Consider the following 23,834-nt stretch of genomic DNA (forward strand, 5'->3'; position numbering starts at 1 on the left):
TACCTTTTTTTTTTTTAAATAAAGTACCCTCTATTTGACGTTTTTATATATCAGAAAATAAAGGGTATTTTTCCCACATTAAAGGGTAATGCCGAGTTTACAGTGTAGGAACAACACAAATGTTTTTATTTTATTTTATTGTACAAGGGGGTCAGGGGCCAAGTATCCAGCATAAGTTTGAAAACTCACACCGTCCGTAATACACCGAGGGAGTTTTGGATTTTGGGAAGTAGGCAACGCAACATCTTTGACCAGAAGGTTCTTTAAGTTTTGCTTCTACTCTTGACTTCCAATACACGTATGAATGATGCAAAGCCAAAAGAACATGAATCAGTCATACATATAGCGGTAGTGAAGTGTTTTGCCTAAGGATATGGGAAAGGAGGGATTTTGTAAACAGCTCTGTGGAACAAGTTTTCTATTAGTTAAAATTTTAGTTAATCTCTTTCATCTTGCAATCAGTAATAAGAATATTTACAGAAACATAATACTTATTTTTTCTCTGGTCCATGCTTCATGTCCATAGAGGACCACCGGTCTTATAAGCGTTTTGTACATGGTACATTTGGTGCGAGGGTGAATCTTTCTCGACCGCAGCTTCTTCTGGAGCCCATAGTAGGCGCGACTTCCACTGATGATGCGTCTCCGTATTTCACGACTAACGTTGTTATCAGCCGTTAACAAGGATCCGAGGTAGACGAACTCATCAACCACCTCAAAAGTATCCCCGTCTATCGTAACACTGCTTCCCAGGCGGGCTCTGTCGCGCTCGGTTCCGCCTATCAGCATGTACTTTGTTTTTGACGCATTCACCACCAGGCCGACTTTTGTCGCTTCACGTTTCAGGCGGGTGTACACGTCTGCCACCGTTCCAAATGTTCTGCCGACAATATCCATATCATCCGCGAAGCAAACAAATTGGCTGGATCTTGTGAAAATCGTACCTCGGTTATTGAACCCGGCTCTCCGCATGACACCTTCTAGCGCGATGTTGAACAGCAGGCACGAAAGTCCATCACCCTGTCGAAGTCCCCGGCGGGATTCGAACGAACTGGAATGTTCGCCCGAAATCTTCACGCTATTCTGCACACCGTCCATCGTTGCTCTTATTAGTCTTGTGAGCTTCCCGGGAAAGCTGTACTCGTTTTTAACAAATGTTGGTTTTATTTTTAACAAAATGTGGGTTGTTATATTTCACTGTCACCAACATTATGTATTTGTTTGTATGCTACATATTAACGGAGTTTATTTCAATATGTAATTGCCGATTAAGTTATTTTTAGTTTGGAAGTGAAACCAGGTAATGTTGATTTGTAACAGAATACTGTTTGTTTCATAGATATATAATATTTTGATTTGATTCCAGAATCAACCAGAAATACGAGCTTATATCTTTTCGAATGTTTCCTGTACTTCACCAAAGATGGAGAAAGGTATTTATCCATTAGGTATTCAAATTTCAATACCAAAACATTCAAACTCTTGTTTTATCCACAGAAACATTTTGATATCGCGTCACCATCGCAAAATAATCCAGCGATCCTGGCGAGAAAACCAAGAAATCTGGGCATATTAAATAAAAGGAAAAATCAACGCAGGATGCATTCGAAAAATGTGGATCAACTTTAAAATCTAATTAAGAAATACAAAGTTTTTTTTTTCAAATGCAACATTAATTAATTTAATTATTATTAAAAATTATAAATCAACCTGAAGCGAGAAACAGTAAACCTAATATCAAGCAATGATTTTTTTATTTCAAACAATAAATTTGTTTGCAACAAACTCAAGATTGGTAACTTCAAACTAATTTGCGTTGTTTGAAACAACCTAAATCGTTGGTTGTTTCTACAAATGTCAAAATGAACAACCAATATTTTGTTTGTTTTGAACAAATTTTTGTTGAATCTAAATGTAAAGCTGTGAAAAAAACAACCAAAATGTTAGTTTGTTTAAACCACCATGCAAGGTTGAATCAAACTAAAATTTTGTTTGTGCATAATTTAACCTAAACTTTAGTTTGAAAAAAGCTGAAATTTGGTTGTGTTTACCATATTTTTTTCTCCGTGTATTGACCGTACAATGAGCTTCTGCACGTGTCATAAATTCTTTTGTTCTTTTGACATTTACTGTGCGTCATGTGTTGATGCTGTCTCGCTCTATCTCACGAGCAACTTGAAAACAGGGCGCACAGTAAAAGTCAAACGTTTTATAGCATGCACAGGCTCATTCAAATGCTTCAAATGCTGGCAACTTTTTCCATACCTGAGAAGCGAGAGAAGAGATGAGGAGAAAACGGCCATAAAATGTCAACAAAGCACGCATGGTGTGAAAAATGTTTATAATTTTGGCCAAAAAATATGTTTCCACTATAAAATATAAAATAAATTGCGATTTCGAGCTTTTATTAAAGTGTTGATGAATTCATATCGACAATAATACCTTTGTATCGAACGTGTACAAGAAACATAGCATTCTAAATTTATTTTTGGCCGGCGTACATAACATTGTGCTCCGTCTTGTTGTATGGCTATAGAGGGTGCTTTAGTGGGTGGTTCGAGTGGGTGGTTCGAGTGGGTGGCAACATTATGTTTACGTACACAATGGACTTTCACCTTAAATGACAAATTATGGCAACCTCATCGCATATTCTCCCTGACCAGGTCTGAAATTTCCTGACTTTCCAGGTCACAAATGAAATTCCCTGACTTTCCAGGTTTTTTTTCAGGTAGTCGACACCCTGCAGTTTATTAGAACCCTTCTCATCGTGACAACAAGTAGGGGTGATCGGGGCAATATGGGCCACCTAAGGAAAACGCCATGGAATGCATAGAAAACAGCAAAAACTATCGATTAAATGCAAGTGACTTATACTATAAACTGTTTTCTTCCATGTTATGTCGATGATTTATGGTCACATTAACTTGCAAATTATTTTAGGAACGTTTTTGAAAACCATGGTTTTCTGCGTGTTCACAAGCCATATGGGGCATTATGAGCCACCCAACCAACGGGGCAGTATGAGCCACCTCATTCCATCATATGATTTTTTTTAAACAATGTGGAGAAGAGCTAATGACAAACAGTAAAATATTAGAAAGGAAATTTGAGTAGCTTTGTTTGAAATAATTAATTCTAACGGCTTATTTTGATAGATACATAACACATAGTAAATAAGGTACAGTGGGGGAAGTGGATCATTTGTCCATTTTAAGCATAAATTCATGAATATGTTGAATATTTTCGCACCATTGCTTCGTTTTAGGTTATATTCTTACGACCACACAAATACTATTGCAAAACTGGCACTACACGTACACTAACACAAGCAAACTTGTTAGCTGCAAAAATCAATTATTTTTAAAATTGTTTTCCATCAATTATAAGTCCATTGAATCTCTGTCTAAAATCGAACACTATTAGTTTTTTTCAACACACGGTGAGCATTTCAGTTCTAATTGAATTCATTCATCATCATAAAAATATGTGATTTTTATAAATAAATACAAATATATTGGACATGGTACACTTACCCCTACTTTTAAATGGGGTGGGGTAAGTGGATCAAGTATTATTATCATTTATTGGCAGAATAAAAAGATTTCAGTTTTTTAAACAAAATAAGTGTAACTAATGTTTTTAATCAATGAGTGTTGTTCGGAAACAACATTCGGAATAATCCTGCAATACTTCTGAAAAATTTATGTGTATAAATGGATGAATTTTCTCCAAATTATTCTAGCTACAATTTTTTTTTTCTATCGTTATTAACGAGATTTTTAGCCCTGGGCTAGTTCATCTCGGGACCAACGGATTTACTTCCCTTCCCAAGGAAGTCCTGTTTTTTTAGTGACTATCTCGGGGATGGGATTCGATCCCAGGTCCTCGGCGTGAGAGGCGTGTGTTCTAACCACTACACCAGGTCCGTCCCCCACTCTAGCTACAATGTTTTTTTTTTGGTTCGAATTAGTGTGAAATATGTTTAATACTATTTTGATAAAATAAAGATACTGTTTAATTTAAAACTATCAAAATGCAATATAACTAGCACTATTAACAAGAATGAGAGTATAATCATTCATACTATACATAATTATACCATATTAGTTTTGAGAAAAGATTTTTTTGTTTGGTGATCCACTTACCCCACCATAGTGGGGCAAGTGGGTCATATGGTGCAAATTTTCAAGTTGCACATACTCAATACATAACAATAAAAAAAATCGAAATAAATAACGATTTGAAGCACATTAGACCCTCATTTGTTATCCACAGAAAAAAGTTTGAATTACATTATTCAGGTTAGCTGTACATAACAATAAAGTTGACTACTGATTTTTCTGTATCCACCTACCCCACGGTACCTTATACCATGTAATTCAAGTATTAAATTGCAACACTTAGTTCAAACTATTTTCTAGCTAATTGTTTCTATTGTAATGGTGCTTCAAGATGAATATACAGTAAAAAACATAATCTAGTATATATAGGCAATGCAATTTCATGTTCAAAATACCGTTATTTTACATTAACGATCAACGCTCCGTCATCGTAATCATCGTCATCATCGAAACTTCAAAAGCAGTTTTTCTGTTCAAAACTAAAAACAATTCGATGAAAATGTGTTCACTGTGTTTCGGTTGGAGAATAGAATACAGTGAACACATTTTCCTGTAAACATACTTGATTTTGAACGAAAAAACTGCTTTTGAACATTCCGAAATCAATGACGGATCCTGTCCCCTTAAATCTAGGTGGCTCATTTTGCCCCGCCATTTCACTGTTTTCCAATAATTTTGTTTACAAACAAATCTGATTTAGCGCACGAATTGTTCAGTATTATCAGAAGTTTGAATAGATTGATAAAATTTACCAGAATAATAAATATAATTGTCTTAAAGCCCTAATTGAAAACTGCCAAAGTTATAAGCTTTTTATGACAAACGACAAATTTGTACATTTTTGTGAATATTTCGAGTACTAAAACGAATATTTTTACGGTTTTACTATGGAGGCTATTCGAAGCATCCTCTAGCAGATCATAATGACACTAGACATTAAAACACTGTAACTCGGGTTGTGACTTACCCGAAAATATTATACAATACTGGTCCGAGGATGCTGCCTTGAGGAACATGAGCTCTTACAGGAAGTCTGTTAAATTTAGAGTTCTGATGTTTACCCTAACGTGTACGATTTAACGGATAAAGTCTGGTATCCATATCCTAAGTAGAGCGGTCAAGTACAATTTGTTGCTAATTACCAAAGTAATTTTAACAGTCAATCCAGTATGACCGAACTGTCACTGTTTTCCTTGTGGAATAATTGAGCAGAACATTCTTCCTGTAACCGTTCGTAAAGTTTAGACTAGAGATTATTAGCAGACTCGGTGGCTTAAGCGCCACTCTTAATGAGAGACCACCAGTCGTGTTCAGATTTGCCCGACATTTATAGACTTTTCTCTCTGGGAGAGTTTTGAACGGTTATTGGTAAACAACTCTAGAAAATCAAACGCAAGAATGACTTTTACTCCTCCATAGCCTTAAAGTTTTAGGAAATTCGGAAGAGGATGCTTACTCAAATTATAATAAACGGAACGAAACGTGATGTAAATTAGCGAGTAGTTTTATTTAAGCATAGTTAAACGTAACGGAAAAAGTAACTAATCTATCTTCAAAAACTGTTTATTTTAGGAATCGATTTCACCATTCATTCGGGTTGGACAAAGGAAAAACCGTACGGAATGGAAAAAGAGCAAACATGGCCATATAAAATAAGCTCTGCGCAGGATTTTGGCGTTGACTCGATGATGGCTTGTTGACTGGAAACGAAATAACGACTCCGCAGATTCGATGATGGCGACGGTCGACCTCGGCGATGGAGGTAACAAGATGGCGACCACCGGCGTGTCCGTGCTGCAAATTGGCGGGCAGCGATGAATTGTCCCGCGCTGAAAATGGCCGAAGTATCGAAGTCGTTCCGATTTCGAACTGTTCACGAGAGTAAGACGGCGATTTCGCCGAGTAATACCCGGGACGATCCGCTCCTGCCAATAGGAATACACGTACCCAGCGACCCGGCTTCGCGTACCTGTCCGCTAATCCGAGCGGGGAGTAATGCAGCCCTATCTTTGGGTTAGGATCGAGGTTCGCGGCGTGTAATTGGCGTCACGCTTCTACGAGCCGAACTCTCTGAAATTGGTCGTTTAGGAGTAACGGAATGGGACCTTACCTTCGGTAATTGGCGTCCGACACGGGTCTGAACGATGAACGGACTTCCAGAATTCACGGCGAACGGGCTACCAAAATTCACGATTTGGCGGTGACGGATGCCGCATGCCGACGTAAAATCCTGCCGTACGGAAAAAGCGCAGAGCGCTGCACGTCTCACGCGAAATCACATTAGTTTTTAAGTCTTCGTGCAATTAATTAATTATAATTACCTTTTTCCGTTGAGATAAACTTAATAAAACCTTTTGCGCAGAAACGCGAATTATTCACGGACTTGTTACTTTCAAACTCACTCACTAACTTTTACCTAAGATTTCAAATTTAATTTCACCAGATTTAACTTCAGCTTTTAAAGTTTACTGTAACTGAACGTAATTTTATCACACGACTCGCGCACTTCTGCTCTTCAGCCAACTTCGTAGCGAAAAAAATCGAATCGAAGAAACTCTTGCGCTAAGAAACTGCCTATTCTGACCGTCCAACTATTCAAACAAAAAGCAACTATCATAGAAAATCGCGCCAACTGCTTTTGCATGGCGTGTGGTAGGTATGGCGACAAATCTGAATTACGCCTGTAGTCCGCCAAAATGTGTACATGGAGCCAGTGATGCCACATACACAGATTTATCTGTAATTACACAGATTTTCTCCTGTTCTTGCCTACAGATATCTGTGATCACAGATCACAGATTTTTGAGTTTCAAAAAGATTTTCAAGATTTTAGGATATTTAACGAGTTTAGGCCACAATTTTAGCAGATATAAAGCCGAAATGCAATTACACTGTTTAATTTTTCCCAAAATCTTAAGTTTTTTAAACTTTTAGAAGCAATTATGTATTTTTAACTTATTTTTAGTAAAATTAATTCAAATTAATAGTTGTTGACGTGCCAAATACAGCCATAATACGTTTGCAAAGGTTCATTTTGACCTACAAAAAAAATTTGGATTTTTGCGCAACACAGATTTTTATTAAGATTTTTGGAGGTTGACCTAAGATAAGTAAGATTTTTTCGGCCGAAAACACAGATGAGATTCGGGAAAAATGTGGCAACACTGCATGGCGCTTTGCGAAGCTTTCATAATTCGTTATGACAAACGCAATCCCCATGCTTACGCTACATGGATCGCTGCATTTTACGAACGTAAACAAAATATTTTTAATCAACACTATAAAAACTAAAATCCTTTTTTGTTTTGTTTATTATTTATGCTTTTAAACTGAAGGAAAACATAAAACTTTACATTCCGTACGGAAAAATAAACAGCTCCATTTGATTTGCACAGCAGGCGTTAGGGCCCATTCACAAATTTCATAACGCTGTAGGGGGTGGGTGGGTGTCTTTATGATGTTACAGCTCATACAAAATTTGAAAAGTATTCATACAAAAAGCGTTGCAAAGGGGTGGGTGGGTGTCAAAAATGATCATTTCTGGCGTTATGGAATTTGTGAACAAACCCTTATGAAACGGATACAGCTCAAGTAATTTGGACAGCTGAAGTATTTCTTGGCCATTACTTGTCCTATCCTTTTGCACAGTACGAAGTGGATACCTACTACTAGGGGCGTTCCGATATTGCGAAGTATCGATATTTGATTCGATACGATTATCGAATCAAAGTATCGATATCACCGATATATTGAATCAAAATATCGATATATCGCAATATCATTTGATACATTTGAAGGGCGCAAAATTCTTGTTTCGCTTAGTTACGTAACTTTTAGTTTCCTACTATTCGCAAACAATTTTTTGAACCCTCAATATAACCGGCATTTTGATCGATTTGGCAATGAGTATCGCCTTTTTTGGTAATTCATATAATAACTGCTGGTATGTGAACTGCTTTAAAATATTTAAAAATCAATAGTATTGCCAGAAACATAGTATTTGAAAACTTGCAATCAGAAGACACAGTGTGTTTGTTTGACAAATTGAGACATGAATTTGAACGCTAGACCGGCGCTTTAACCAACTAAGCTACAGAACACCTTATGATTCTGCGGAATAGAAAGCCAAACTGAATCCGAGTACTAACTATAAACACATCTCTTTTCGCAAATCCATGTCTCTTTCGGACTTAGATGCCAAACCCCCAACACGCTCACGTTTGTATCTCCCGATCGCAAGTGAGAGCGAATTGTTTATGGATACTGAGTTCTTACGCTCTACAGCCGCATACCTATAAGCCGAATGCTTGCCGGCACGAAATTCAGTATGCGTTGAGCTCTCAGTGCGGTCGCACGCTCTACGGCCAACTGCGCCAGGAGGACGCAACTCGGGATACATTAATGAATGTTTGCCCTTTACTGGCATAAACCAGATTTGCTAATATGTCTGAAACATAGTATTTGAAAACTTGCAATCAGAAGACACAGTGTGTTTGTTTGACAAATTGAGACATGAATTTGCGAAAAAATACGCGTTCTAGTGAGACTCGAACTCACGACTCCGTGTACGCTAGACCGGCGCTTTAACCAACTAAGCTACAGAACACCTTATGATTCTGCGGAATAGAAAGCCAAACTGAATCCGAGAACTAACTATAAACACATCTCTTTTCGCAAATCCATGTCTCTTTCGGACTTAGATGCCAAACCCCCAACACGCTCACGTTTGTATCTCCCGATCGCAAGTGAGAGCGAATTGTTTATGGATACTGAGTTCTTACGCTCTACAGCCGCATACCTATAAGCCGAATGCTTGCCGGCACGAAATTCTAGCGTACACGGAATCGTGAGTTCAAGTCTCACTAGAACGCGTATTTTTTCGCAAATTCATGTCTCAATTTGTCAAACAAACACACTGTGTCTTCTGATTGCAAGTTTTCAAATACTATGTTTCAGACATACCAGCAAATCTGGTTTATGCCAGTAAAGGGCAAACATTCATTAATGTATCCCGAGTTGCGTCCTCCTGGCGCAGTTGGTCGTAGAGCGTGCGACCGCACTGAGAGCTCAACGCATACTGAATTTCGTGCCGGCAAGCATTCGGCTTATAGGTATGCGGCTGTAGAGCGTAAGAACTCAGTATCCATAAACAATTCGCTCTCACTTGCGATCGGGAGATACAAACGTGAGCGTGTTGGGGGTTTGGCATCTAAGTCCGAAAGAGACATGGATTTGCGAAAAGAGATGTGTTTATAGTTAGTACTCGGATTCAGTTTGGCTTTCTATTCCGCAGAATCATAAGGTGTTCTGTAGCTTAGTTGGTTAAAGCGCCGGTCTAGCGTACACGGAGTCGTGAGTTCGAGTCTCACTAGAACGCGTATTTTTTTCGCAAATTCATGTCTCAATTTGTCAAACAAACACACTGTGTCTTCTGATTGCAAGTTTTCAAATACTATGTTTCAGACATACCAGCAAATCTGGTTTATGCCAGTAAAGGGCAAACATTCATTAATGTATTGCCAGAAAACCCTACAATTGTTATCCAAATATTGGTTTACGATATATCGAAAGGAAATATCGATACCACCGATATATTGAATAGGAAATATCGATACCAAAATATCGAATATCGAAAGCAAAATATCGATATTCCGATATATCGGAACGTCTCTACCTACTACACATAATTTTGAATTATTTCAGCTATGTATGTTAAGAAATCGAAGTGTTTTTTATTTAATTAAACCTTTATGCTAAACACTGTCGAATGCTTTTTCTATGCCTAGAAGAGCAAGACCTTCATATTTGTTGTAACTAATCAAATTTATTAAACGTAAAAGTGTAGAGCGGCTTCCAGCCCTCATCCATGTTACAACAAAGCTGAAGAAGACAGTACTGAAGTTGTAATGCAGCAAATGCATGACGTATTTGACGTAGGATAAACTATAAAAAAAAACACTAAGTCAATGCATTCGGATATTATTGAAACAGTAGAGATAAGTTCTATAGTATAAATCCAGCATTTTACTGTTGTACTAACAATGATCACAAAAATAAGGGTCGCCAGTTATATAAATTCATTTCAGCGCACAACATATATACATATTTTGCTCCATAAATAGTAGCAACATGTTTCATGATAATCAAAAGATAAAATATAGTAAAACAAAAAAAAAACATCACTTACCACTTTATACTAAAATACGACAAAAGGAATGCACTCAAGATTCGAGAATACGGCGTACAAAATGCAATCACAGATTAGGGCACTCGACTAACCACCAGACTGAAGTACCCATTGGAATAATACAGCTCGTCGCAGCCGTCCATGTGATTCGTGTTACGCAACGGTTTGTAATCCTTGTACGGATTATCGATGGCGCGTTTCACAAAAACGAGCTCTTTTTTCTTGATTTTTTTGCCGATGCTGTAGACAATGGCACAATCCTGGCAGGCTTCCTCACGGGTGTACGAAGTGAACACAATTGGAATGTTGACGAAGCGAAGCAATCGTACCAAGCTGTGGGTCCAAGTGTCCCTGTTGGAATCGATGTGCTCATGGAAGCCACAGTTGAAGCTTATGATGATCTGAGGTCGGTCCATTGGTTGCGCCGGTTCCAAGGAATGGAAAAATGCTTTGTGGTAGTACATCTTAACCGAACGGGCGCCTTCGTAGTTGAGTTCGATTTCGTCTTTGATGGAACTGAGAGCAGGCCCGATGAAATGGATTACCACATTCCGGATCTGGGGTATGAAGGTGAATATCACCGAGCATGTGTTATAGTCGAAGTACACAATCTCGTACTCGGCACCGACGACATACACTACCAGCGTTTCCTGCAGTTCTTCATACATGTAGGTCAAATTCAATGCGTACAAAATGGTACTGACATGGGAATAGTTCGATACGAATTTTAGGTCATTGAGATCTTCTATGGATTCCGGCCTACAAGGAATGTTGGCACTGTATACCAAGTTTACCAGATCGAACGTGTCCACCGGGAATTTTACTCGCTTGAATGCGTTCAGTTTTGAGAAACCGAATGTTTCCAGCCGAGTGGGATAATCTGAGGAAAATATAGATGGTTAGCGAAGACTATTAATGATTATTGAGAGGATTAAGGGCATAATGGACACATTCAGCATATACTTGTTTTAAGACAATAAATGGGCATTATTTTTGAGTTACCCTCAATTTTCAAGTTTTAAATAAGTACGACGTGCATTAATAAATAGGAACACTTTAGTGGAATTTGATAAATACAATTTTAATAATGAATGTCAATAATTCTGATATGTAAAATGGTTCCTTCTCAATCACACAAGCAAGTAAAAAATAGATTATTTCACTGCTCTGCTTAATTTTTATAAAATATCAGGGATGGTAGCGACTGAGTGTATTAAAAATAGGAACTTTAGAGACTTCATGTCATGACAGTAACTAAAAAGAGACCAGTTGATAGTTTTCAACAGTTATTTCAAATAATTCGATCAGACACTGTAATTCCTCTAGTGGTCGGTACCTCAACAATGACCCCAACAATGTCGCGTTGGATATTTTCTGTTAAGAAGTGGCATTTCAATGTACTATTAATGAGAACAGCAGTTCTGGGTGAACTCTGATTCACATCATAAAATAAGTTACACATATTGGTTTCAATTCCTAGTATTTTTTTTTTCTTTATGAAACCATGGCTCTTGTATTAGTGCCACGTCCAATCCCTCCTTTTAGAACCTCCGATACAAAATAGATGATGCAGCTTTTACATGATGGAGGTTCACATGCAGCCCTGAATATGCAAATTCTTATTGATTGGGAAGGCGTCCATTTCGCTCCCCCCAATTCCCCTTGTTTCTCTTAGTACATACCCGCATCAAGCATCATATTGACCCGGTACATTTCGCACCACTGGTCATGTTTTTCCGCATCCACCAGGCGGTGTTCCTCGCTGCAGTAGAATATCTGGTGGCATCCGGTGCAGGGCTTCAGTTTACCGATGTCGTACTCGAAGCACACGTGACACACATTCGGAAACCGCAGCAAGGTGTACTCGTGGTGCAGGAGCTTACGCTGCAGAATCGAGATTATCAGACACTCCGCTAGGGAGATGGCACATTCCAAATCGCGCCTCGTTCCGCCGACAATCTTATCGTTTTCGTTCCGCACTTCGATGATGTGATCGATTTTCTTCATGGTGAGTATCTTGGTAACCGCGCGGCAGAAATCCTTGTGGTTCTTCCAGTCGTCCTTCTGGTGCTGCTCGCCGCAGTACCCAATTAAGCGACATCCTTTGCAGAAGCGCACTTTCTGATCGGCCAGGGCCAAACGTCGATCGGTGGCCCGGGTAAAGCAAATGTTACAACGCGTCGGATTGAAGTTGTTGTAAATGTGCTCCTCCATAACGAACGATCTCCTGTAAATTTTATCGCACAATTATTACAAACTAACAGTAATATTTTAATAAAACCATGTACTTTTCAAAATTTAATGTTTTTTGCAGGCGGGAAATCGCAAAAAATCAATCTGCACAGATCTGCACGATATTTTTTGTTTATGAATTTGTCGCAGGCTAAATTATAAGATTGGGCGACGCCGTCTTGTGGTTCGATTAACCTTTCAGTCGTCGCGCGGTTTGCCACCGTCAGAACCAACACGCTGATGCTGTGTACACGCAAACAAATTTTGTTGTATAATCTACCGAATCCATGGTAGAATTAAGAACTGCACCAACGATTTTCAACCGACTACAAAAATCTGTTAAGTTTACTATAATCTGGTGGAAATCACTGAGTAGTGCAGTAAATTTGACTATGTCCATGAACTAATCTACGATGACGTCACGCTGCAACTTTCAGCGGGAAGAAAACCTTTACCACAGACAACAGACGTCACACCACAGACAAACAGACGTAACACTTAGAACAAATGTCGATCAAAATGATAGTCACGAGGACATGTACGCCCAATGCTAAAATTGGTGTGTTTGGCCGATAGGCCAACAGATGGCGGTAGTGTGCAAACGTCAAACACGAACAAAAACGATGCGAGCGCTGCGGGTTGTGAATCGGCCACCTACCATATTTTTGAACCGACCGTTAAAAAGGTGGTCGATGGCCAATGATGAGAGTGTGACGTCTGTTTGTCTGTGGTCACACTCTCATCATTGTCCATCGACCACCTTTTCAACGTTCGATTCAAAAATATAGTAGGTGGCCAATCCGCCACCCGGAGCGCTCGCATCGTTTTTGTTCGCGTTTGACGTTTACACACTACCGCCATCTGTTGGCCTGTCGGCTAAACACACTAATTTTAGAATTGGGCGTACATGCTCTCGTGACTATGATTTTGATTAAGATTTGTTCTAAGTGTTCTAAGTGTTTGTCTGTGCCTTCCCGCATATTTAAGAACCATACATGTACTGTTCCCTGTATTATTCACAAACATATGCGACAATATCGTAGCAGTTTCGTGTAACGTCCAAAATAACAATAAACCAACCGTACCAGAAACTATTTTAGCCGTTCGATAAATGGTTATTGGTCAAATTACAATGTGGGGAATGGGCGGTTAAGTTATGTAACCATAAAAAAACTTCGATTTTCCCGAACAATTTTTTTCATTTACAATTTACTGAACGGTTGGCATACTGTTCACTTTTTGCCTATTTCACTGTACAGCAAACATTTTTTGAATAGTTGAACAATAAATTTGCAATGCAAAAAAATAACGTTTATTTAATTGTTGATTTATGGTACGTTATGTTATTTTAACCCTATACTATTCTGTTATTTTATTGTAATAACAAAGAAAATAATTGATGAGTAACTTTAAATTTAAATGTAAATTTACTGCGGGCCGTGTTTACAAAAAATGAACTATTTCGCAGCGCATTCATCCACGCAATGTTCATCCGGTGAACATTCCTTCACTGGATGTTGGTCCGGATGTCATTTTATGTAAACACGGCCCGCATTTAGAGCGGAAAAGAAAAAGAAAATCGACAATAAAAGAAGACCGTGGATAAGTCCATAGTAGCATCCACTACAAAGCATTGTATTTCAATCCGTGACACCCACCGTACAACACAGTGTGGTCAAAAGTATGATGCTGAACCACAGATAAACAGACGTAACACTTAGAACAAATCTCGATCAAAATCATAGTCACGAGGACATGTACGCCCAATGCTAAAATCGGTGTGTTAGGCCGACGGGCCAACAGATGGCGGTAGTGTGTAAACGTCAAACACGAACAAAAAACGATGCGAGCGCTGCGGGTGGCGGATTGGCCACCTAACATATTTTTGAATCGACCGTTAAAAAGGTGGTCGATGCACAATGATGAGAGTGTGACGTCTGTTTGTCTGTGCTGAACTTCTCAAATCAAGAATATTTCTAGTCAAAAATACTACAACTCTGGTTAAATCAATAGAAGAAATTTTCTTGTGTAGTGATGTTGACTATGTTTTGTTAGAGTTAACAGATTAATGTAGTCGGTTGAAAATCGTTGGTGCAGTTCTTAATTTTACCATGGATTCAGTAGTATCTACAATAAAATTCAGTTCAGTGTACGATAAGCGAGGTTATTTTTGTTGGAATAGAAGTAGTGTCGCACCTCAGGTAAAAGAATCGTCGGTTGAGAAGCATGCGTCGTCGTAGGTAAAAGCACAGATAAACAGACGTAACACTTAGAACAAATCTCGATCAAAATCATAGTCACGAGGACATGTACGCCCAATGCTAAAATCGGTGTGTTAGAGCATCTTTAACGGGGGCGACTATTTGGGTGATTAAAATGATCACCCCCAGAGTTGTCATTTTAGTTTAGTCACTCATTCTCACACCGGTGGCTACCATATTTAGTAACTCGTTACCGTACCGGTCCGTTGCTTTTTGGGTTAACATAATAGAGATAGAAAACTATAGAGGACGAATGTCGCTGCTGTTCCCTTTGTTCTCGCTCAGAAACATGTCGGGTATATAAGTGTCAAACTGCATACTTTTTCGCGTTGACATTTACAGCCCCGCCTATCTCCGCCAGCAAAAGATGTTCCTGCAGCGACGCCAGCGACATTCTTCCTCTATAGTTTATTACCTCTATTGTTAACATATGAGTTGTGAAAATAATGGTGATCAATTCAGGTTGGGAATTTTTGTAACTCTGCTGGAATATCTATTATATTCTGGTGCGGAATTATTAGAATTCCATCGGAAATTTTTGAGATTGTTTATGAATCCAACTGGATGCTAATTTGATTGGAACCCTTGCCAATTCTACCGGAATCCTTGTAAATCCTACAAGAAATATTGCAAATTTGACCGTAATTATTATGAATCTGACTGGAATCCTTGGGATTCCGACTGGAATTCCAGTCAGAATCCCGAGGACTCTAATCTGAATCCCGAGGATTCCAGCCGGAATCCCTAAGATTCCAGCCGAAATCCCGAGGATTCCAGACGATATCCCAAGGATTCCAGCCGGAATCCCGAGGATTCCAGTCGGATTCCCAAGGATTCCAGTCGGAATTCGGAGGATTCCAGTCGAAATTCGAAGGATTCCAGACGGTATTCTTATCAAAATCTCTTTCCAATTCCAGTCAGAATCCCGAGGATTCCAGCCGAAATCCCAAGGATTCCAGACGATATCCCAAGGATTCCAGCCGGAATCCCGAGGATTCCAGTCGGACTTCCAAGGATTCCAGTCGGAATCCCAAGGATTCTAGTCGGAATTCGGAGGTTTCTAGTCGGAATTATAAGGATTCCAGTCGGAATTCGGAGGATTCCAGTCGGAATCCCAAGGATTCTAGTCGGAATCCCAAGAATTCCAGTCGGAATTCGGAGGTTTCTAGTCGGAATTCTAAGGATTCCAGTCGGAATTCCAAGGATTCCAGTCGGAATTCGGAGGATTCCAGTCGGAATCCCAAGGATTCTAGTCGGAATCCCAAAAATTCCAGTCGGAATCCCAAGGATTCCAGTCGGTATTTTTATCAAAATCTCTTTCCATTCCAGTCAGAATCCCGAGGATTCCAGCCGAAATCCCGAGGAGTCCAGTCGAAATCCCGAGGATTCCAGGCGGAATCCCGTGGATTCCAGTCGGAATTCTAAGGATTCCAGTCGGAATCCCAAAATCCCATAATACTCCGAAATCGATAAATTCTTACGAGGATTTTCGAATATTTCATAAACTTCTATCGGATTTCCAATAACTGCATCAGATTCCTACACGGAAAAAAATTCCGCGGTTAAAATTACTATTTTAGCTGACTACGCCCATTCTTGAAACTACCATGGAATTTCAGACCAATTTACTATGTTTACGGTACACCCCACCACATTACTGGTACGTTTGACAGAAATAATTTACAACAATCTGATTTCGACTACAGACATGGTAAAATCAAGCGCATTTCTGGTCTGCTGAAAATTGCCGGTGCGAACGCTTAAGTTAACCCCCTAAAATGGTAGTTTTTACCGCACAATTTTTTTGCGTGTAGTATTCTTATCAAAATTTTGAAGGTTTACCCGAATTCCCAAAATTTTGAAATTTCTACTTCATGCGCATCATGCATCAGATTTCCAAAACTTCAACCAGAATTTCATATCCCACACCGTATGCTTGAATTCAAATCGAATAGCAGCGCAACTATCGCGCTGCTAAATTTGCTCACCCGATGCTTTCCGAAGGCAGCGCTGTCATTTTGCTACCCCGGTTAGCAGCGCCCGGTACGGATCAGCGTAATGATACTGCGCTATGTAATTTAGTTTAGTCGCGCACCGTTACGGCTGCTCTTAGGCCGACGGGCCAACAGATGGCGGTAGTGTGTAAACGTCAAACACGAACAAAAACGATGCGAGCGCTGCGGGTGGCGGATTGGCCACCTAACATATTTTTGAATCGACCGTTAAAAAGGTGGTCGATGCACAATGATGAGAGTGTGACGTCTGTTTGTCTGTGGTAAAAGTGTGGAAGATTCGTTGAGAGAGGTATGATGTTTATGTAGGATAATGAATTGTAAATTTGAATAAAGAGAGTTGCAGCTGCTGATTGAGGTATCAGTCAGTTAGCTGCCCAGTTGAAGGAGACATCCACTGTATTGTATTTCTTTATGATTTGCAATCAGATGTGGACGGGCTAGCCTCGCGTGGTCATAGCGGACTAGCCTTTCAACAATTTTTACCACTGTTGTACAAAATACAACAGCGCAACGACAAAATTGTTAAATCGATTAAATCCTACGCGTTTCCTATGATAAGGGTGTCAGCTAATAAAAAGATTGTCTCGCTTAATTGGGTTGTTAAGTGATGAAAAATTCCCAGTTTTTTGTAGCTTGATCGAAAGAGCACATTTATTCTAAGTGTAACTCGATTTTATTATGCGCTATCTTAATTTTGATATAGTATTTAAACGATTGAAAAAGATTTCATTCCGTCGACTCAATGACAATTCAATTTACATAATGACAACCAGAGAATATGATTATAGTAGAGAAACGCGGAGACGATTTTGACTTTGTTTATAAACAACATTTACAATGACTATCGATAATTGAGGTCATTCAAACAATATTTTAGTGTGCGTGTCATCCTGTCAGTCGCCGTAAGAAACCAAGCTTATCAATGACGTCACTTACGTATCGCTTTCACTAACACACATCCATCCTCTCTTTTGTGTAACTTCTTTTTGAGTCTCATTGAATTTGCTCGATTGGAACCACGTTTGACGGTTCAATTGGAACCATTGGTTTCAGGATTCTCGCTTCTCTATAATAAACAAATTCTCTGATGACAATGGACCATTGAAGATAGTTTTTGTCAGTGCTCACCGCATCAAAACAAAGGCGCCACTGTATATGGGATTTAACATTGTGACAGCATTGCTGTTCTGTCAAACACACAAGGCTACGGTGGCGCTATCTATGCTTTCCATAGCGGCAGTTTTGATTATTTTAATGATCCATTAGTCCTGAAGTAAAATTTGCCGAGTGGTGATTCAAGCGCGATTTCCATACTAAATTCAAATGTGTTTTAAAAATAGTTCCAGGGCATGAAAAATTATGAAATTTAAGATTCTGGCTCAGTTTTTTACGTACATTCAGAAAATGAAAAAAAAAACACATTACCGCCATCTGTTGGCCCATCGGCCCAACAAACCGATTTTAGCATTGGTCGTACATGTTTTCGCGACTATGATTTTTATCGCAATTTGCTCTAAGTATTACGTCTGTTTGTCTGTGATATAACTGTCGAAGATAAAACTGAAATAGACATACATAGTACAAATCCCGTTGTTTCTCGTGCATATTTTGATTCAATATCTCCATCTTTTTGTTACTTTCAAACAATAATGTGAAGTATTAAGGACCCATTCACAAATTTCATAACGCTAGAGGGGGTGGGTGGGTGTCCTAGCGATGTTACGGCCCATACAAAAATGTAATAAGATTCATACAAAAAGCGTAACAAGGGGGTGGGTGGGTGGTTGTCCAAAATGGCCAATTTCAGCGTTATGAAATAAATGAATGAGCCCTAAGCCCCAAGTACAATGTGAGCGGCAGCGCGGTACAACGGTAAAACGGCAAGCCCATCTTGAGCTACACTCTACTTGTCAAGTCAATGTTGAAAAGGATTTAGTCAACACTGGATTGATAAGTAAAGTGTAGATTAAGATGGACATGCCGTTTTGCCGTTGTACCGTGTTGCCGTTCCATTGTGCTTGGGGCCTTATACATAAAAAACAAATCAAACTTCTAATTGAACGATTTTTGATGGACTAAGGATACTTGGTCCACTCTGATGAACCTATGAGCAGCGTTCAGTGATTTGGTTAGTTCTGACCGAACAATATCTTGGAAAAAAAAACAGTCATATGATCAAACTGGGTTCATATTACCAACATCCTTCGACATCTACGATCTTCAAGAATCCATATCTTTAATTGCGAAATCAGTGACAACACGATTCGCGTCTACGAAGGTAATTACCATAGTTGACCCTAATGCGTAAAGCTCCGATTATTTTACATGGCAAAGCATAGGAATTCAGTTTTCAAATGCTTCTAAAAAATTCAAAACACTTTTTAATTAAATTCTGTTAAGTGTACGGGGTTAGACTAGTAATCCTTTATAAGAGAGATTCGCGGAAGCTGACATTTCTGTCAAAGTGTGAGCCAATCGAGCAGCAAGAGCTGTCAAAGTGTGAGCCAAACGAACATGCGTTATGTTTGTTTTAAACTTTTCTTGAGGAGTAATGTAATCCGCTTGAAATTATTTCGGTAAAATTAATTTTGTATGAAGCAAAAAAAATGAAATATTTTTCTTTTTTAAATTTTTGTCAATGCGATTTTTAGTTGTTGATTTTTTTGACTAGTTTTTAGTTTGAATATGTAGCTCAAAGATCTATAACGAAACAAAATACACACAGCAATGAGGAAGTCATGTCCGTGTTACAATATTATTCTCGACGCCGAGCAAAATCAGCACTGCTGGTCTGTTGCCAAATCATTCAATTTTACTTCCGCTTATCTCTCTATAGAGGATCACTAGGTTAGACTGTTGATCAACTATAGAATCAACAGCATATTGAGAAAAAATATAAAACTCAAAATTATATGGCTATAATGTAGCCCATCAAAACACTGAAAAAATTCATAAGTATCAACATATACTGAAAAGTGCTGAAAACATTTTAAATAACTATTGAAGTTAATTTTTTATGAGCATTTGAAATTTCGCTTCCTTTACCTTGCCAGGTAAAATTTTCGACGCTTCACACATCGAGCAAACTTTTCCAAGATGGTAGCACCGTACATTCGAATAGTCCATTTTACGAAACTGCAACACTGATGATAGTGCTGTTACTTTCACACGTTACGACACCGGCTCCTGTCAAAATTTCATTCATAAAACAACCGTTCAGCTGTTCAAAAACGTCTCGTAAAATGGACTATAGCGTGAAACTAGAGTTTTGTTGGGTCAGGGCATTGAAAATCAGAAATATTGAAACATGCTTTCAATCAAAATGGACCAAGTAAAAATCTGGAGTACCGGCCAAAACATACTGGTTCAAAAAGCAGATTCTAGGATATATATTATACATACACCATATAACTACCAAAAAAATCTGTCATTTCCATAGAAGAACTGCCAAAGTGCTTCAAAATCAGCTGATTCGAAACGTTTCATGAATAGGCCTATTTATTTCAATTACGACCCAATTCTTCATTTAATCGATATAATATATTAATTGTGATTTTGGCCACCCCTAAGTGCACACCCGCGGAGACCACGATACGATTCTGAAGGGTTTATTATCATCCCGGTTTGACGTTTTCGTTCTTTCAGTGTTGTTTTCGGTTTTCTCGTATCGGCACGGGTTTTCATTACCCACATTGGAATTATCGGTTAATATTGTGTTAAATTGAAATAGATATTATTATTTTACCTCGAGTGGGAATGATAAACTAATTTAAAGTATTACAATTCATCAAAATGTTGAAGTTTCCATCGTTTCACACACGTTGCTTCCAAATACTGTCGGAGTCCCGGTTAATCCGAGCCGGATCATGCGGCTTGCGTCATCATCGGATGGTGAGATTCGTCCATACCCAATCTGCTGGCCTTTGCAACCGCGAAGATGATCTCCCGATAGGAGTCGAAACTATTACGGACCCGATAAAGGTACAAAGGGCAACTACTCTGTGGAAGAAGGAGGAGCTTTTAGATCGCATGAATGACCTACTTCATTGCAACCCGGAGGACTTGGAGCGGGTTTACAAGGTGAACAAGAAAACGCTGAAAACTGTTCCTCCCAAACTAATTACGGATAACATCCGGCTTCTGTTGGAACGAGGGGTCAGCGAGAAATCTATACTTAATCATCCGAAGATACTTTCGATCAACTATGGTATGTAATGTGAAAGAATTAAACAAAATTGATATCGTCCTAATCAAAAAGAAAATATCATTTTTACTAATACTACTTTATCCTTTCAGATGAATTGGGAAATAAGCTGGATTGCTTGATGAATTTCAAGGATTTGCAAGACATAAATCACGTGGTCCCGTTCTTGAGCATTCCCATGGATGTACTCGAAAGGGTTATTGAAATTTCTCAAAATGAAACCATCGAGCATGGGAATAGAATTTACTATTTAAATGCAAAAACGGGAGTGGATTTTGAAACGATAAGCCGCTACTTTGCCACCAGTATTCGGGTCTATAGGATTGCGTTGGACAAGTTCAAATCAAACCTCGACTACTGCCTGCAGCATCTTGAACCTTCGGATATAGTGAAACATTTATCAGTTCTAGCATATGCCAGCTCTTCAATTGTCGAAAGACTGCAAATGTTGAAGAATTCACCGCTTCAAAAAATTAAACCCTGGATGGTGAGGGTACCCAATTTGGCACTGGAAAAATCATTCGAAAAGGTGATCGAGAAAGGTGCTAACCCGTCCTTCAAAGATCCGATAACTGAAATGTGGTTTGAGAACCATGTTCTTAAAAGGGTGGAATGTTTGCTCGAGTGTAGCGAAGAAGAGGCAAAAATCTGCTACGATGCTTGCAAGGGGGCGGTTTCATTGTTGGATAATGTTGAACAGCTGCTGGAAAAACAGATAACAAAAGAAACTATTTTGCGAAACCCCACAGTGCTGATGGCGAAGAAGGAAGAACTGGCAACGAAAATATTGAAACTTACAGAACTAACAGGATTGAGAGATATGAACGATATGATTCCACTCTGCACGCTCAAACCTTACCAAGTGATAAAAATCGTGAACTCGATGAACAGCGAAAGCCTTCCAAATAACAGCAATCGAATTTATCATTTCGCAGATAAGACCAAAATCCCCCCGGCCGATGTAGCCAAACAGTTTGCCCGTAGAACGTTTATGTTCCGCATTCCGAAGGAAAGCTTCATGGAGAATCTGGATCATTTTGTTGAAAACATGGACAGCGAAGATGTCCTAGCCGATCTGTGGGCATTTAAGTATTCTCCGACAGTTGTCGCGGAAAGGATAGCCCGAGCGAAAAAGGTTCGTGGCAAGAAGCTAATGCCTTGGATGGTGCGATGTCCCGACACTGTCTTAGAGAAGTCTCTGCAGCTAACCAAGGAGAACGGAGAGTTGCTGGGTGAAAACGAAACCATTGTCGAATATTTCGGCAAACGATTGGGTTTCAATCGGGACGTTACCAATGCCATTTTTCTGAAAACTCCGTCAGTGCGGAATGTTCGTGTAACCAAGGTAAAAAAAGTTATCGATTACCTCTTGGAAGAATTGGACTACACCCCGCACGATATTGCACTCAATCCGAGAATCTTGATGCACAGTCTTCAAACGACCAAAAAGCGTATGGAACAATTGAAGCAGATTGGGTGCCGACCTCGATCGTTGATCATTGTATGTCGAAGTAAACGGCAGTACGATCTGTTCCTCAAGGAATGGGAAGAAGCTAAAGAACGCAGGAAGAAAGCACTCGCCTCAAGTGGGAGCTATTGAAATCAAGTATGTATGTATAGTTTTAGTATGCTAGTGAATGTAAAATGCGTTTCCGAAAGAGATGACTATTTCTTGCTTATCACAGCCATTATCAAGTTTGGTACACATGATATGCATCGTCTTGAGTCGCTTAACTGATGTCGTACACTCCCACTTTTTGACGACCGTTGTAGAAGAGGATCATACAAAAAGAAGTTAAGGTAGCTCCATGTCTTAAAAAAATCAGCGACTAGATGTGAAGATGGTCGTAAAAGTTAAAGCATGGTTTGATAAATCTTCAAAATGGACATCCATTATTAAAATTCTAGCTTTAGATGGCGACACTTCTAAATGCCATCAAAAAAGCCCATTCATTATGTGTAGGTTATGAAGGGGCCCAGATAGCCGTAGCGGTAAACGCGCAGCTATTCAGCAAGACCAAGCTGAGGGTCGTGGGTTCAAATCCCACCGGACGAGTATCTTTTCGGGGTGGAAATTTTCTCGACTTCCCAGGGCATCTTCGTACCTGCCACACGATATACACATGCAAAAATGGTCAATTGGCATAGAAAGCTCTCAGTTAATAACTGTGGAAATGCTCATAAGAACACTAAGCTGAGAAGCAGGCTTTGTCCCAGTTGGGACGTAACGCCAGAAAGAAGAAGAAGAAGGTTATGAAGGTTCAAAAAATCGTTTTTACTTCACACCGATCATTCGATTCTAGGTCAAATTGTGAGTGTCCTCCCAAAATTTGAGCTCAAATGGATAAAAACTGAGACTGCACAAGCCCTTCAAAGTTTGTATTTGAATTACTATGGGAAAAGCAAGCAATTCATTCAATCGGTCATAGTGTTTGCCCATGTGCCTTCAAGAGTTAGAGCTATGCTGATACTGATAGATACATTCATCAGCTACAACTTTGCTAAATACCGTTTTTAAATCTGATGCCTCAGTAATTAATTATTGAATTTTTTTATGATTATAAAATCTTTGGCTATAATCTATAATGATTGAGCTGCTCCACAGGTATCACTGGAAATATGCAGTAAAACATAGAAGCCATGGTTTGTGTGTGTCATGCAACCATGTGAGGCAAGTGGGTAACGAATATATTCTTCAAATTATAGAGACTTTAAATTAAAACACATGAGGTCGTGTATATTTTTTGCTTGATTCCCACCAAATATAAGCAGTATGCTGAAATTGATTTTTATGTAAAATTGAAGAAAAAACTA

The 23,834-nt window shown here is 39.1% G+C and overlaps 2 protein-coding genes across 2 annotated transcripts; one reads left to right on the forward strand and one right to left on the reverse strand.

Annotated features, from left to right (window-relative positions):
• Positions 1-10,122: 10,122 nt before the first annotated feature.
• On the reverse strand, positions 10,123-12,744 carry LOC5572920. The gene is made up of 3 exons (XM_001654203.2): positions 12,597-12,744; positions 11,991-12,535; positions 10,123-11,188 (listed from the first exon to the last, which is right to left on the reverse strand). Exons 2-3 carry the CDS (start codon positions 12,520-12,522, stop codon positions 10,383-10,385), a joined length of 1,338 nt encoding a protein of 445 aa, XP_001654253.2. The 5' UTR covers positions 12,523-12,535; positions 12,597-12,744; the 3' UTR covers positions 10,123-10,382.
• Positions 12,745-20,450: 7,706 nt separating this feature from the next.
• LOC5572919 lies at positions 20,451-22,678 on the forward strand. The gene is made up of 2 exons (XM_001654204.2): positions 20,451-21,023; positions 21,113-22,678. Exons 1-2 carry the CDS (start codon positions 20,609-20,611, stop codon positions 22,618-22,620), a joined length of 1,923 nt encoding a protein of 640 aa, XP_001654254.1. The 5' UTR covers positions 20,451-20,608; the 3' UTR covers positions 22,621-22,678.
• The last annotated feature ends 1,156 nt before the right edge of the window (positions 22,679-23,834 follow it).

The sequence above is a fragment of the Aedes aegypti genome, chromosome 2 (genome assembly GCF_002204515.2).
Source record: "Aedes aegypti strain LVP_AGWG chromosome 2, AaegL5.0 Primary Assembly, whole genome shotgun sequence".
In the NCBI taxonomy this organism is placed as follows: domain Eukaryota; kingdom Metazoa; phylum Arthropoda; class Insecta; order Diptera; family Culicidae; genus Aedes; species Aedes aegypti.